Source organism: Lissotriton vulgaris, chromosome 10 (genome assembly GCF_964263255.1).
Source record: "Lissotriton vulgaris chromosome 10, aLisVul1.2, whole genome shotgun sequence".
Classification (NCBI taxonomy): domain Eukaryota; kingdom Metazoa; phylum Chordata; class Amphibia; order Caudata; family Salamandridae; genus Lissotriton; species Lissotriton vulgaris.
The window spans coordinates 605,815,276-605,829,907 of record NC_141698.1 but is presented as its reverse complement, the minus strand read 5'-3'; the positions used below and the strand labels follow the sequence as shown (position 1 = coordinate 605,829,907).

General features: G+C 46.2%; 1 protein-coding gene across 1 annotated transcript in view; it reads right to left on the bottom strand.

Moving 5' to 3' along the window:
* The window catches only part of NTAN1 (N-terminal asparagine amidase), a 366,637-nt gene that overhangs the window by 210,492 nt on the left and 141,513 nt on the right, over window positions 1–14,632 (bottom strand). The window contains exon 7 of the mRNA XM_086941444.1: window positions 6,043–6,096. Within this exon, the coding sequence (XP_086797570.1) occupies window positions 6,043–6,096 (54 nt within the window). The remainder of the gene's footprint in view (window positions 1–6,042; window positions 6,097–14,632) is intronic.

Below are 14,632 nucleotides of genomic sequence, written 5' to 3'. Positions count from 1 at the left end.
GGCGATCTTCCCGCAAGTGAAGGATGCAACGTCTTTGGCAGCAGCAACAGGCACTTCGACGATCTCGACCTCCGTAGCGGCGAGAATTTCCTCGCACTGTCGGGGATGCGCTCCGCAGCGAGCGATGCAATAACTTTTCTGTAGCAAAGTCTTTAAAGCTTGGTTTCCAGCTTCCCAACACAGGTACAACTTCCAGAGGCACCACACATGGGCCACGCACTCCAGGAGGGACAGACTCTCTCAGTAGAGCTCAAGGGAAGCTGGGGGTGAAGTCCTTTTGTTCCTGGGCCTTCAAAACAGGGAGCCAGCTCTTCTCAGGCCCTTGGAGATTCCTTCAAGCAAGGGGACACAGCACAAAGCAAAGTCCTTCCCCTCTCCTTGGCAGCAAAGCAACAACAGGGCAATCCAGCACAGCAACAGAAGGACAATCTTCCTTCTTCAGTTTCAGCTTTCTCCTTGGCAGAGGTTCCTTCTTGACTCCAGGATGATCTCATTTTCTGTAGTCTGGGGTCCTGTACTTATACCCCAAAAAGTCTTTGTTCCCTTTGTGCAGGAGGGCTCTGAGCCCGGTCTGAACCAGTTCTGGGTGTTCCTTGAGCACTTTGTTTTCCTGGCCTCTCCTTTCCTTTCAGAGAGAGGGGCAGGGTCGTCAGCCGCCCAGCAGGAGGTGGAGCCAGCATTGTGGAGGGAAAGTACAGCCCTGGAGCACTTTGTTTTTTTTTTTTTTTTTAAAAACCTTTATTTTAGCATTCAATAAAAATACAAGCATGGGCCTACAACTGCGGGGGGCGGCCGCTAAACAAATTAAGACCGCCGATATCACAGTACGACATAGCTCATAAGCCGACAACCCGGAGGTCCGTCAGCGATTCAGGATAAAACTTGTATTAGAATGCACAACTGGGTTCCAGGATGAGACAGAGGTTTCATTTTATATTATATAAGAGAGGATCAGGTGCCATACAATCAAACAGAAGAATGCAGGGGACAGGGTAAGAGACCGGATATGCATGTAATAAGCACTATAATGGAGCATTGGCGCCAAAGCATATAGATTGGTTCAAACGAACACACAATATACATTCCATGTTGCGCCAGTTCTCTGGGCCTGAAATCAGGATATCATAAAGCATAAGCACTAAATACAAGCACACAATAGGAATCCGAATGATTCATAGCTATACTGATCCTTTAAGGAAAGAAAGAGAAGAAAAAGAAAGGCCATAGAAAATAAAAAAGGCAAAATAAAAAACCCGTCCAGCCCCCCACCCTGCACCCCTGCAAGTGGCTACAGCCTAACCCCACTAGCAGGGTGCCTGCCGCCCCTAATAACTAAAGCCCTAAAGGTAGGAAAATAGAGTGGAGGAAGGCATATCCATTTGGGCTCCCAGCCCCTTTAGTCCCCCCGCCAGAAACAGCTACCCCCTATCACTAAAAGACAATCTTATGACAACGCTATAGAAGAAATTAGAGGGTACCGTGAGACACCGCCCAGCCTCTTAGATCAATCAGTTGCAGGTCAAACACTTGTGAAAGTCACTCCAACCCTTCCCGATCCAGTCGATCTTACCCTTGGCCCTTCCGAACAAGAACACAAACCCCCCCAGCGAGATCCAAAGGCACAGAAAGAAGCAATAAAGGAGAAGAGAGTCATCAAAGATCAATCCATGGCGACTCGCAGGCAGTGAGTCCACAGGAGATTTAGACGCAGAAGAACTCTCTCTCCTAGATGAACAGTCCCAATGTATCCTGCACAGGAGTCGTAGAGTCACCAAGAAAGGAGAAGATGACCACAAAATGAATGGAAAGTCACAAACAAAAGTCTCCGGGAGGGGAACGCCTTTCGATATCTCCAAAGCCGATAGCGGTGGATGGTTCGGCAATACCATGACATACTCGGGAACACCGTCCCCCAGAGCACCATCCGATGGTTCCAATACTTGTTTCCTCACCTGTTTCTCTCTCTGAGTCAAAATGGCCGCGGTTGGAATGGCTGCAGATTCCTGTTCCAACAGTAAGGCTGGGTCCGTTTCCACCAGGAGCATCTCAGATAGGCGTGTGTCCAATTTGCTCAACAAAATATCCACATGTGAGCGAAAAGCCCACGTTTCTGCCAGTATTGACCTCAGCGATGGCTCATGCACCGTCCGATCCATAGTCTCATGCCCGACCTCAAACACACTCACCTCCCCGGGTGAATCTGGCATCCTCGGGGGGGGGGGGGAGGGGACAAACAGGATCACAAACGTGTAGATGCGGAGGGTGACTGGTCCTAATTCGCAGCCACGGTCTATCCGGTTAAGGCCGCAGGCCAGAGACCCCGAACCACCGGACCCCGGCGGGCCCAATACCAGGTCCGCGGGACGGGGACCCCCACCCGCAGCCAGCAGCAAGCAGAATCACTCCTCCGTCGATGCTGAGCAATAGAAACGATCGCCGCCAAATTCGGGCTTAAACAAAGCCTCCACTCCGGTTGACCGGACCCAGCCTGGTTCTCCTGGCCGATGTTATTGCACTGCAGCCCGGCTGTGAAAGTACTCGAGGCCCCGGCTTCACCGCTGGAGTAGGCCGCAAACTTCAACTCGATGGAACTTCGTCAAACAAGCCGATAAAAGTTTCCGGATTTCACCATCGGAGTGCGGAACAGTTCATGCACACAGAGACTGGGCGTAAAGTCAGGATAAAGTACAGGATAGCGCGGCGGGTTATGGAGGTCGGCGGAGCCGGGAGCCTAAGCAGCCATCTTGTTTGCTGACAAAGCTCCTCCCCCCTGGAGCACTTTGTTGACATGATTCCTTCTCTCCTTTCACAGTGCAGGATAGAGACATCAGACGCACCACAGGGGTGGAGCCAGCACTGTGATGGGCAGGCACAGTCCTATTCAGGTCCCAGGTGCTATCCCTCCCACCACTCAAGTTGCAAATGAAGTCATTCAGCCTAGGGCTGACTCAGCCAGCCTCCTGGGGAATCCCCAGCCCCTGTCAATCTCAAACGGGACAGTCAATTAACAATCAGGCCCAGGCACACAGAAAGGTCAGACAAGAGAACAGCAACTTTCTAAAAGTGCTGTTCTCAAACACAGGATTTAAAAACAACCTTTCCTAAAAGATGTGTTATTAAATTCTGAGTTCAGGTATACTAGACTTTAGTGTCCTATCTTGTTCCTATGGGAAGATATGCTGGTAGCCACTGTAGCCAGCATTCCCCATGATAGCCTATGGCGCAAGATAGCCTTGCAGCAGTGAAAAACGAAAATGGCTGTAATTCACTACCAGAGCATGTCACCTGCACAAGTACATGCTCTACCTTACAAATACACTGCACCCTGCCCAAGGCGGTACCTTTGGCCTTCCATAGGGGTGACCAATGTGCACAGAAAGGGAAGGCTTAGGCCTGGTCAGTGGGGACACTGACCAAGAGCACATGGCAGTTCACAGACTGCACACAGGCACTGTGGTGGCAGGCCTGAGACACCATTTTTGGGCTACTCATGTGGGTGGCACAATCAGTGCTGCAGGCCCACTAGCAGCATTTCTCATCACCAGCTCTGGCACACCCAGTGCACTTTACTAGAGACTTCTTGGTGATACAAATATGCCACCATTTTTGGGCTACTCATGTGGGTGGCACAATCAGTGCTGCAGGCCCACTAGCAGCATTTCTCATCACCAGCTCTGGCACACCCAGTGCACTTTACTAGAGACTTCTTGGTGATACAAATATGCCAATCATGTATATCCAATCATAATAACAATTTATACAGAGAGCATATGCACTTTAGCACTGATCAGCAGCGGTAAAGTGCCCAGAGTCCTATTGCCAACAACCACAGGTCAGAAAAAATAAGGGAGGACAAAGCAAAAAGTTTGGGGATAGCCCAGCAAAAAGGGCCATTTCCAACAATGGCCCACCTCTCCCATCAGTGTCCACCTTTCCTGATACTGTCAATAACCTCCATCAGAACCCACCTCCTCCATCAATGTACATGACTCCTGTCAATGCCCACATCTTCTGCCAATGTCCTACTGTTACTACCGTCTCCGGTCAAAGCTTACCTCTCATAGAACACTTTGTCTAATCTCAATTCTCTCCACCATCATTTTAATTTTCTCTCCATCACTCCCTGTACGTCACACCAACCTCCCTGTCCCTGCCTACCTAGCCATAACTGTTGCTTTCACCTGCATGTCCCACTCTTATTGCTGTGCACACTACCTGCCACTTCTTTTTCCCCTCCTACGGCACTGCCATCAATCACAAGCCATCAGCTAGTGCCTTAAAAAGTGGTAGTTCTGGGTTAAGAGCTGGCATGTAACTGCCAATTCCTTAGTACTACAAGAATTCAAAAGGACATACTTTGATTCTGAGCTGCCTTCTTGCATCTCATTTATGTCCCAACACTCCTCACTCCGGCATTTAGATTCAGCTCTTGAGCAGTTTTGAGAGACCAGGAGATATCTTCCCAGAATAAGCACAACCATGTTTAAAAAGTATACTGAAACAGGATTACCTATACAATGATGGTGATAAACATATAACTCTCATTGTGTGGGAAAAGATTCTTTAGTTTTTTTTTCTAAAGGCTGTTGTAATTCCTCACAATCCACATTAGAACATTTAAAAAAAGGCAAGCTTAGTGTTTCTTTGTTGTGGGACTCACATGCACCCCAGGTTATGGTACCCCCTTTATATTGCGCAACGCCCCCTCCACCACCCCAAGGGGGTGTGCCTACCAGATTGAACATTACTTCCTTAAGACATGGTCTATCAGTCTAAAACACAGAAGGCATTAGCTATGTAAACAGCCATGCTTTTAGAGGTAAAAACACTGTGACCCAAGTCATCAATCTTATTGGATTCCCTGTCTGGATGAGAAGTAGGCCAGACACTGTGGCTCTGCTTTGACGACTATGTTTAAATACCCTAACTTTCTAGTAACAGATGGTAGGACAAAAAGTGCAGGTCATCCGAGCGGATGCAGTAGTAAAATATAAAACGTCCTTCAAAGTGTGCCAGATTCGTAGGAAATATCTCCTTCTGGTGATGTATCTAAGCCATTGACTTAGGTGCCGGCATCAGTACTATAAGTCAACATCCTCTGTGCGCCAATAGCCAACACATCTGAATCTCAACCAAAAGTCTCATGCAAGTGGGCAAATAACTGGGCTCCGGGAAGGTGCTCACAATAGGGTTCATCATTATAATTCACCTTGATCTGCTTCTTCGCCACACAGATAATACTTTCCCCTATCGAATCCTTGGCTGGCATCTGATATTGGTATTGTGGGCAGCATTGAACATGGTTTCAAACTCTTGTCTCTGATGTAGAGCCACGCGACTGGAGACAACACTCTTACTGATTTCAACTTTGCCATAGGCATCATGGACAAAGTTTGTGGAGGCACGGTGTATATTTTCTGGAGAGGATTGTGCATTTTTCTACCAGTGATTTCGGCAATCATGCAAACCCACATAGCGTTCTTTTGGTTGAAATACTGTCAAATTGGTACCTGGTAATCTATTTTCTGGGTGGAAGATGGAGAACAAGTGAAAGCGTAGGAGGGAGTTTCTTGATGCCTATTGTATCCCTAGAAGAATACATATCTATTTGTAACAGATTGAGTATGTTGAGACATGTACTGCCTTTCATGTAGAGCTCAAGGAAAGAGATACATTATCCCTTCCTCTCCAATCATTTCCGGTGGTCAATGGCTGCCTTCTGGCCCTGCTATTCTAGTGGATTCAGTTAAGCCACTTGATCACACCATCAACAACTGAGTGCAGTTATCATATAAAAGATCAGATTTAAATACATATGTACAAACCATGTTTAGATATGACTGTATTTACTGTTATCATTCTAAATTAAGCATTTTACACACTGCACATTTAGTTGCTGAACTAAATAATATTCACTTCACCACAGATTCAATCACGCTACTGAGCAGGACAACATTATACAGCTGTAATGTGTGTGCACCATCCACTGTTAAAAGAACATACATCTTTTGTTGAAAATTTTCTACATTTGCAAGTACGTACCAATCCCATAAATAATTGGTAAGTGGACATCACCTTCCAGCTTGTCATTTAATTCTGTAACAAAATAAGAGACAAAAAAATAAACTCTTCAAGCACAGTATTGAAGTTCTTCTTTTTACTGTTGCACGATGAAGTCACGCAAAGGGCTGGATTCATACATGAACTGTCATACCGTGGGTATTATATTAACAGGGGTGATGTGTACAGTGTCTCAAGGTGAACTTGGGAATGTATTTTGGGCACATACAGTGGAGCACACCTTTGATGAAAACAATGTAAAAGGAGAGAAATATGGCAAAACGTCTACAAACTTAAATAAATGGCAGATATATTAAGAGCAACAGCACAAGAAACTGTTATAAAGTTTCTAAGAAAACATTTAAAAACTGTCAAAAAGCTACGGGGGCAGCCCAATTTAGTTTTAAATTGGCAGATGTTTAGTAAGTAAATTCCGAAGCTATTTATTAGCAAGAAGGCTCTAGCAATCCTGTGAAAAATGTGACTTATTTGGAGCTTAGGTCACCATTTGAAATGTTGAGTAAATTGAGTAAAAGTGACACCTGTTAATTTCAGCACTTATAACAGTAAAATTGGGGGGCGTGGCTTGGAGCGTCAAGATGGCGTTCGCACTCTAAGAGTAATCCGGACCCCTCCGTCATCTGCTAAACCATCCTTAAACATTGCTACAAAATAATACAACCCAATACCTGGGGATAGCCTACTAGACTGACAACAGGCGACCCGACGAGTTGTGGGGCCGCTGAGAGATCGGGGGAGCCGCCTACTGAGAACCGGGACGGCTGCCTGCGCAAGATGGCGGTGAGACCTACTGAATGAGATCCCAAGATTGGGCCGGTGGACGAGAGGCGACTGACTTAGAAGGTGCCGGAGCCGCTAGACCAAGGCGAATTCCCTGCAGTGACATCTGTATCAAACATAAACCACACGGAGATATGTTGGCTGTGGAGGCGGACCCTGGCCTGCCAAGGACACGCCTCTGCGACACACCACGGCCGCTGAGGAGATAGTCCAGATCTATCGCGACCTCCATGCAGCTCGGCGCCGTAGAGTGACTAAGAGCCGGGGTGGACCCCAGATACACCTGAGCTGCAGCACACCGGCTAACTGCGATGAGGCTTGAGTGCAGCCTGATTTGGAAGCATCCCGGACCCTGGGGCGAGGGTAGCGCGCCGGAGCTTAGTGCCTGCTTTCCGGGGCTGCACACGTCACTTTGGCGACCAAGATAAACTCGGGCCGATGGCTGATCCAGTGCTCATTTCTAAGAAAGGGGAGAATTCCAATGCGACAAGCCAGCGATTAGTGACTGCCTCTCCTCATCCCCTCAACAGTCCGGTAAGCTGTCGGGTGCAGCTGCCCTCAGGGGAAAATCGTGACTCCCCCTCCCCTCGCAATACCCATCAGTCTAACCGATCACCTTTGGAGCCTCCCAAAGGTATACCTCCTGAAGTATTACAGCTCTATGCGGCTGGGGACACCTTCCGTGGAACTCCCGTTATAGGCCCTCCATTGGGAAATGAATATATGATCCCATTCGGCATTCAAAAATCCTGCATACCATCACTCCGCATTTTTTAGTACGCAAATACCATTACTCCGCAAGCCATAATTTCTCAAATTTTTACAACGCATATGACTTTACTACGCAGGCAATTACAACGCAAATGCATGTGTGGTGAAGTCATATACTTTGTAAAAGTATTTTATTTAAAAAAAAAAATATATATATATATATATATATATATATATATATATATATATATATATATATATATATATATATATATATATATAATATATATATACACAAAAGAGTTGCCCCTGCTTGAGAACGCGCACAAAGGAAGCGGCAGGATTCTGCTTTGTTCTTCACGGAGTCCTTTATTGCGGCAATCAGCAAGCGAAGTCCTGTGTTATTTCCAAAAAGCCCTATGCGTTTCTGAGCATACTTGCTCCTTGTTCACAGGTGCTGTTTGTGTTGCGGCAAGGTTCTATGTGATAGGCGTCTTTAACCTTTGATCAGCCTCCGGTGGAGCCCTCCAGTGGGCGTGCCTGATCGCTAGGTGTTATGGATTTTGTAGTGCCTGCATAGTCTATGTCGCTTCACTTCAGTTAATCACGATTCAAACTCTCCAGTGAGTTGCAGGATTTGGTTGCTGATTCATTGTAGCCTGTAACCGTCCCTTCTGTCCGTTGTGCTGTAGGTTCAGTCCCGTTTGCACATGACAGCCCACACTTCATTTATTCATCCTGGTGTCGCAGTTCTCACGACCGGACCGGCCGTAATATATATACACAAAAGAGTTGCCCCTGCTTGAGAACGCGCACAAAGGAAACGGCAGGATTCTGCTTTGTTCTTCACGGAGTCCTTTATTGCGGCAATCAGCAAGCGAAGTCCTGTGTTATTTCCAAAAAGCCCTACGCGTTTCTGAGCATACTTGCTCCTTGTTCACGGGCGCTGTTTGTGTTGCAGCAAGGTTCTATGTGATAGGCGTCTTTAACCTTTGATCAGCCTCCGGTGGAGCCCTCCAGTGGGCTCACGACTCCACTGTTTCCATACAGAGTAGAAAGTTCCGCACCCACCTCACACCTCATACTATCATGGAATGTTAACGGGTTAAAAGGCAAGGTTAAATGAACAGCAGTGCTGCAATACGCCCAAAGCCAGGTAGCAGACATAATAATGTTTCAAGAAACTCACCTTATGAGTAATAACTGCCCCTTCCTGGCACGCTATGGCTACGACACAGCTTGGCACTCAGGGTTTACCCGGGGTTCACTGGGTGTGGCAATCCTCATGCGGCGTATCCTCCTCTTTACACTTACAATGGCCACTAATGACCCCCAAGGGTGCATAATAGCCCTTAGAGGGTCTACAGGATGAAACACCCTCAAATTACTCTACATATATTCCCCTCCATCACTGCTCACTTCGACCTTAATATGCACTACAGGCCTTATCGCCTCATAAGCGCCAGGGTTGACGGTAATTGGATGAGATTTCAAAGCAGTTATGCACCCAGGCTCTGACACCACAAGTTCACCATCCGGCACGAAATCCACTTACGCAAGACTCCTCACTAACTGGGTAAGCACCCTCGCTGTGTGCGACGCTTGGAGAATCTGGCAACCCGACCAAACAATATACCCACACCTCTGCAGCCCACCACACACACGGACTGTGGTGACGGCTGAGCCTTGTTGCACACATTGTTAAGTTAGCATAGGCGTATTAGAAGTTTAAACAGCATTTTTCCTTTTTGCTGCTTTTGCACACAACACTACATATAACTGTTGTTGTAAGTTAGGCTGCGTGAAATGCTTCACATGAGAATGGCTTGTTTTCAGCGTCCCTAGACTCACATCGTGACTCTAGTCTGCACACTGAGTTCTAAAGCCTACAAGGTAATCATAACAAAGTAGCTGTTGTTCGAGCTGATCGGCTCACGTTTTTAGACATAACTTAAATGCAGCTGCAGCCAACGTGATTCTGGCACCTTTAATATCACCCTGTAAGCATGATTTCAGACTCTTGGAAGAAGCCCATTTTTCCAGCCAGAGAGACAGAGAGCTTTTGCAGATCCTGATAAGATTCATACCTGCTGATCTTGGAGGTATGGGGTCCCCCAAACAAGCCTAAGAGACCTTCTATATTTGATAAAACATAATTCCTAGGTAGGTAGGGTGATTTACTAGGCGCTATAGGACCTATTTTCACCATCATTGTAATATGATTTCTCCTTGTGTGTTTTATGGAATTGTAACAATGCTGATCATATTATTTCTAATCATACGTCTGCTTATGTTAGTAAAGATACTGCATCTTAGAGCACGTTGTTAAAATAAATATTTTGACTTTGCCCGTGTCTCTATTTACTCCTGTTGTGGACTGGTATGAGATTATAACGAAAGACTGTTCTTATTTTCCACCACTCCTGAGCATAACCTAAGTCGCATGTTCTGAGTTATCTAATCATTGGTTCCTTTGTTATAGGACGAAGAGCTAATGTGACACTGATGCTACCTAGTTATGGTTTCTAGGCACTAAGGTGAGTTTTTTGGTACACCACAATTCACTGAGGTCCTGGGTCTCTGTGCACAGTTCTGTGAAGGAGCAGAATCCCTGTGACATGGCGCACCCAACGTTGTGGTCTTATTGTGAGACTCTCAAGTAGTGCTTAAATCAGTCCACGACCCCCTCACTATTGTTTCCGGTTGACAGTGGTGACGGATAAAAGCTACCTATAGTTAAATAGGTCTTTTCAAGCTTAATAATGTTAAAATGGTTTCTATTGAATTACTACCCAGTTGTGCTATATTACATTGCATTGGCCTTTTTTCTTCCGTGTCCTAATGGCGGCCATTGCAGCATAGCAGGATGGCGGTTCGGCTTATAAAGTCGCATTGGAGGGCATGGCAGTAGTTTTTGTTGTGAGAGCAGACGCGGCTTACCCATTTGAGCTTTTCTACTCATGGGTTACGTTTCCAGCGGTTAATGCAGATACCAATGTGTTTCATACTTACACACCCACTGCCCTGCCTGTGGATTACACTCCCTATAGGACACAGGAGATTCCGATTTCTGCTTGGCAGCACCGTATTTGGTTTGATGGCGCCCTTCCCCACACTCTAACGGCAGATAGATTAGGTACTTCAACCATTCCATGCGCTTCTTGGCCTGTTTTGGCTGGATTTACCCCACACCCGCATGCAGGCGAATGTCCCTTACTTGAATTAAGGCCCCTTTATACCTCTGCAGTAGCGGTTATTAGGGCTTTGGTTCATTGCATATCCTGCAACATGTCTGGTGGGGGCCATCGTGTTGCGGCGCATCCAGTTTGGCCGAACGGGTTGAAGCTTAGTCCTGTTATGGTTAATGCGGTTATGGGCAAGGGTCCCCAAGATAAGGATGAAATGCCTTTTTGCCTTGCTGAACAATTTGACCAACTAGAGGCAGTATTTCCTAATACGACTCCTGTGGAGAAGCACAGGATTCTTACAATTAGTTTGCAGAAAGACTTAGTACCTGAAGTAACTGACTGTACCACATGGGGTAGGATTTTTGCGGCAGTCTATACCAGATGCTTTGGCACCCAGTCAATGTCTGTCCTACCATCTGTCATTAAGCGTGTTCAGGATGAGCATGATCCGGAGACGGCTGTTGAATTGGGAATGAGACTCGGAGTGCTTGACGTAGTTTCCGATCTCGTCCTTGCTAATGTTAAGGGAGATGCGGTAAGCTTCCAGGTGTCGAATGATTTGCGCGATGTCCCCGATGCAGAAAAACCCCGTCAGTTAGCAAAAATTATCACGACGACTTATAAGACCGTTAGCAGTAATAGTTTAGGTGCTAAGCCTTTTGCAAGGACAGCGCAAAAGCAAACACAGGCGGCGAAGTCTGAAAAAGATGAACGCCCCACAGGTCCAAAACAGACTTGAGCTAAAAAATAAAAAACAGGGCAAAAAGCAACAGAAACAGGGGTCCCGTCCCTTATCGCCAGTACCAGTGTCTACTGAGCGCACTTATGAATTGCGCGACCGCCCTACGATTAAGTAGCCTGATCGTTTTCAGGTTCCTGATCAACGTTCTCCTCGCTCTTTGCAGGATTCACGGTCTCACGCACAGATGGAGGAGACGGAATCAGGGGAAGGGGTGCGAAGCAAGACCCACCCCGCAAGTCTGACAGTAAAGGCAAGCAGGACGACTCTTCACGTCAGAGCCCCCAGTTTCCGAAGAAGGTTGCTGCTGTAACAGCGAGATATGACATGGATAGTGAGAACACAGCTTCGGAATCTGACATGGGCGCTGACGCTGTTGGACAGCACAGTAGAGATTACCATAGTTCACTACTGAAGATGACAGCGACTGACAAATTTGTTGTAGTTGAGACGGCTGACACTAGAGGGGCTCCACCTGAAAGACTATTTGAAATTATCCTTTTAATTGAAGGTGACATACAACGTACCATAAAAGGGGTATTTTGGGAAAATCTGACTACTTCCTATGACATTTTATTGGCGGAGGTCGACTGGCCCCCACCTTTTGTTTTAGCAGCTCCGCAAGGGGAGGAGGTAATCCTCCCTGCTTTCGCGCACACAGTGCCGAAGGAGCAGGCCATGCATTTTGCAGAAGATTGGGCTAAGGCGCTTGCGCCGACTTTGTACCGTACTTTGTACCGTACTCACTGTGGTTGGGACAAATATTCCCCCGAAACATGAGATTTCCTTACGGTCTATGCCACAGCCTCAACCACAATACCCCATGCGGCGTGAAGCGAAAACTCCCGTGGCAGAAATCCCTGAACAATTGGAATATCAAGGTGTAATTGAAACATGATTGTCTCCGATGAATAAACCTCTTTTTACTGTGACCAAGCCGGATGGCTCTTACCGTTTGGTATTGGATTACCGCCACTTAAACTCCCATTGTCGTACGTGCGTGGTGCAGAATACTCACAGTTCTTCTCTAGTGGATAGTCTTGTCCGCAAAAGGTTTAAGACCACACTTGACATATCCAATGGCTCTTTCGCCCACAATCTGTCTTCAATTAGTAGTCAATGGACATCTTTTACCAGTAGTGGCAAATAACACCAATTGCGGTTGGCTATGGGCTATAAAAACGGTCCAAGCGTCTTTGCCGCCAGCATAGTCTCTCTTTTGGTTTAGCACCTCAGTTCTTGGAGAAATGCGCACAACTGCGTGCTCCCACAACACTGAAGAAACTACAGTCTTTACTGGACTTTTTAAAGTTCGGGCGTACTTACATTACCGATTATGCCCAGCGTATCAAGTCTCTTTACGCTTTGGTATAACCTACTTTTTTCAAATCGTGCTGGCTGCACATTCAGCCATCTTGTAATCTTTGCAGGCTGATCTTCTAGAATTTAAATTCTTGTTGACTCGTGATAACCCCACCAACCTGGTGATAAGAATCGTACCTAGGGCGGTGGGTTTCACGTATCTGACCTTTAATAAGGGTGACACAGCACCTATTGCTTACAAGTCACACTTGTACACTTCGGCTGAGTTGCGTTTTTCCACTGTGGAAAAAGCTTCAACAGCAGTGCCTATGGCAATTCTTAAGGAATGTGCACTGTCGCAGGGAAAGCGCATTTTGGTTGTTACTCCATATCCTGCCTTGGAGGCAGTGACAAAAGCCAGTGTATCAAATTCAAAGGCTTTGCACCTATGGTGGATACATGGGTCACGTCCTTGACATGTCTGGATGTCACGTTCATTTTTGATTCCATCCTGCAGACTCAGGAGTTTTTGCAGTATGAATTTGTTCATCCTGCTCCTCTGACCATGCGGCCCTTAGAGGATTTCCATTGTATCATTTACACTGACGGTTCCACGCAACCGGGTACGGTTTCTAGACATGCCTATGTTTCAGCGTGTGCAATAGTGGTTGGTACTATGGTGGATGGTGAATTCAAGTCCGATGTTGTACATACACAGACATTAGGGGACTGTACCACCCAATTGGCAGAGCTTCGTGCTCTGATGCTTGCATTAGAGTACGCAGATCCTAGTGTGACAACTCTTGTTGTAAGTGACTCTTACTACTGTGTCCAATCATACAATGACAATTTACACTTTGGACTCAAAATTACTTTCGTGATTCCAAAGGTCGCACAATAAAACATAAAATGATCTGGTTTAAAATGGCTCCCACTCGTTTTTGTAATTCATACTCTTGGTGACCAGCGTGTCGGAGTTCACGCGGTTGGCAACAGTCTTGTTGATGTAGCGGCAAAGACAGCAGTTGTAACATGCTCAGTAGCAGCAGTTACACATTCCAAAAGTAAGACTGATGATGACATCTTGGCAGCTATTGCCACAACAGAGAAGGAAGGTAAATACCCGAAAGGTTTCCCTTCTAAATACTCTTATCATTTAAGTCCTGATAAAGTTCCTTATGTGAAAATTAACGACGTTGGTGACAGGTTGATTCCCAACGCGGACCGCAGGCAGACTTTTATTACAGCGGCTCATGAGGGCATGGCCTCAGCGCATGCCGGCGTGTCAGCTACTGTATCTCACCTACAACAGCATTACTAATGGTGGGGATTGTACATAGTGGCTCTGTTTTCTGATTTGAAATATTATGCTGCCGTTGATGCTGAAGATTTGTACTTAAGATTCAGCTAATTATGCTGATTTGTTCTGTTACCAACACTATGCCAATCATTTTCTGCACAAAGCAAACACATTTAGAAATGTGGTTACTTACACACAATGGGAACATTGTCCTGCCTCTGTTGAAGGCAGCTCCAAAACTCTTTTGGAAAAGTTTTCCTATTTTACTGATTTTAATCAGTCTAATTCTGATGCATTTTATTTTAAGATGACTGAGAGGTCCTCTTCCAAAGTTAGACTCACCCACACGAAACTATTGTATTCAAAGTCCTTTATTGAGCAATTGGCAGTAGGGGGCTATGAACTGTGGAAAGATTCTGTTTGGGGTTCTAAAAGTTGGCAAGCGCATACACTGAGGCTTTGCATCGTGCATGTCTCATCCCGAACCATATGTTGTTTCTGAATTCGACTATTTTACAAACCACCTGCTTT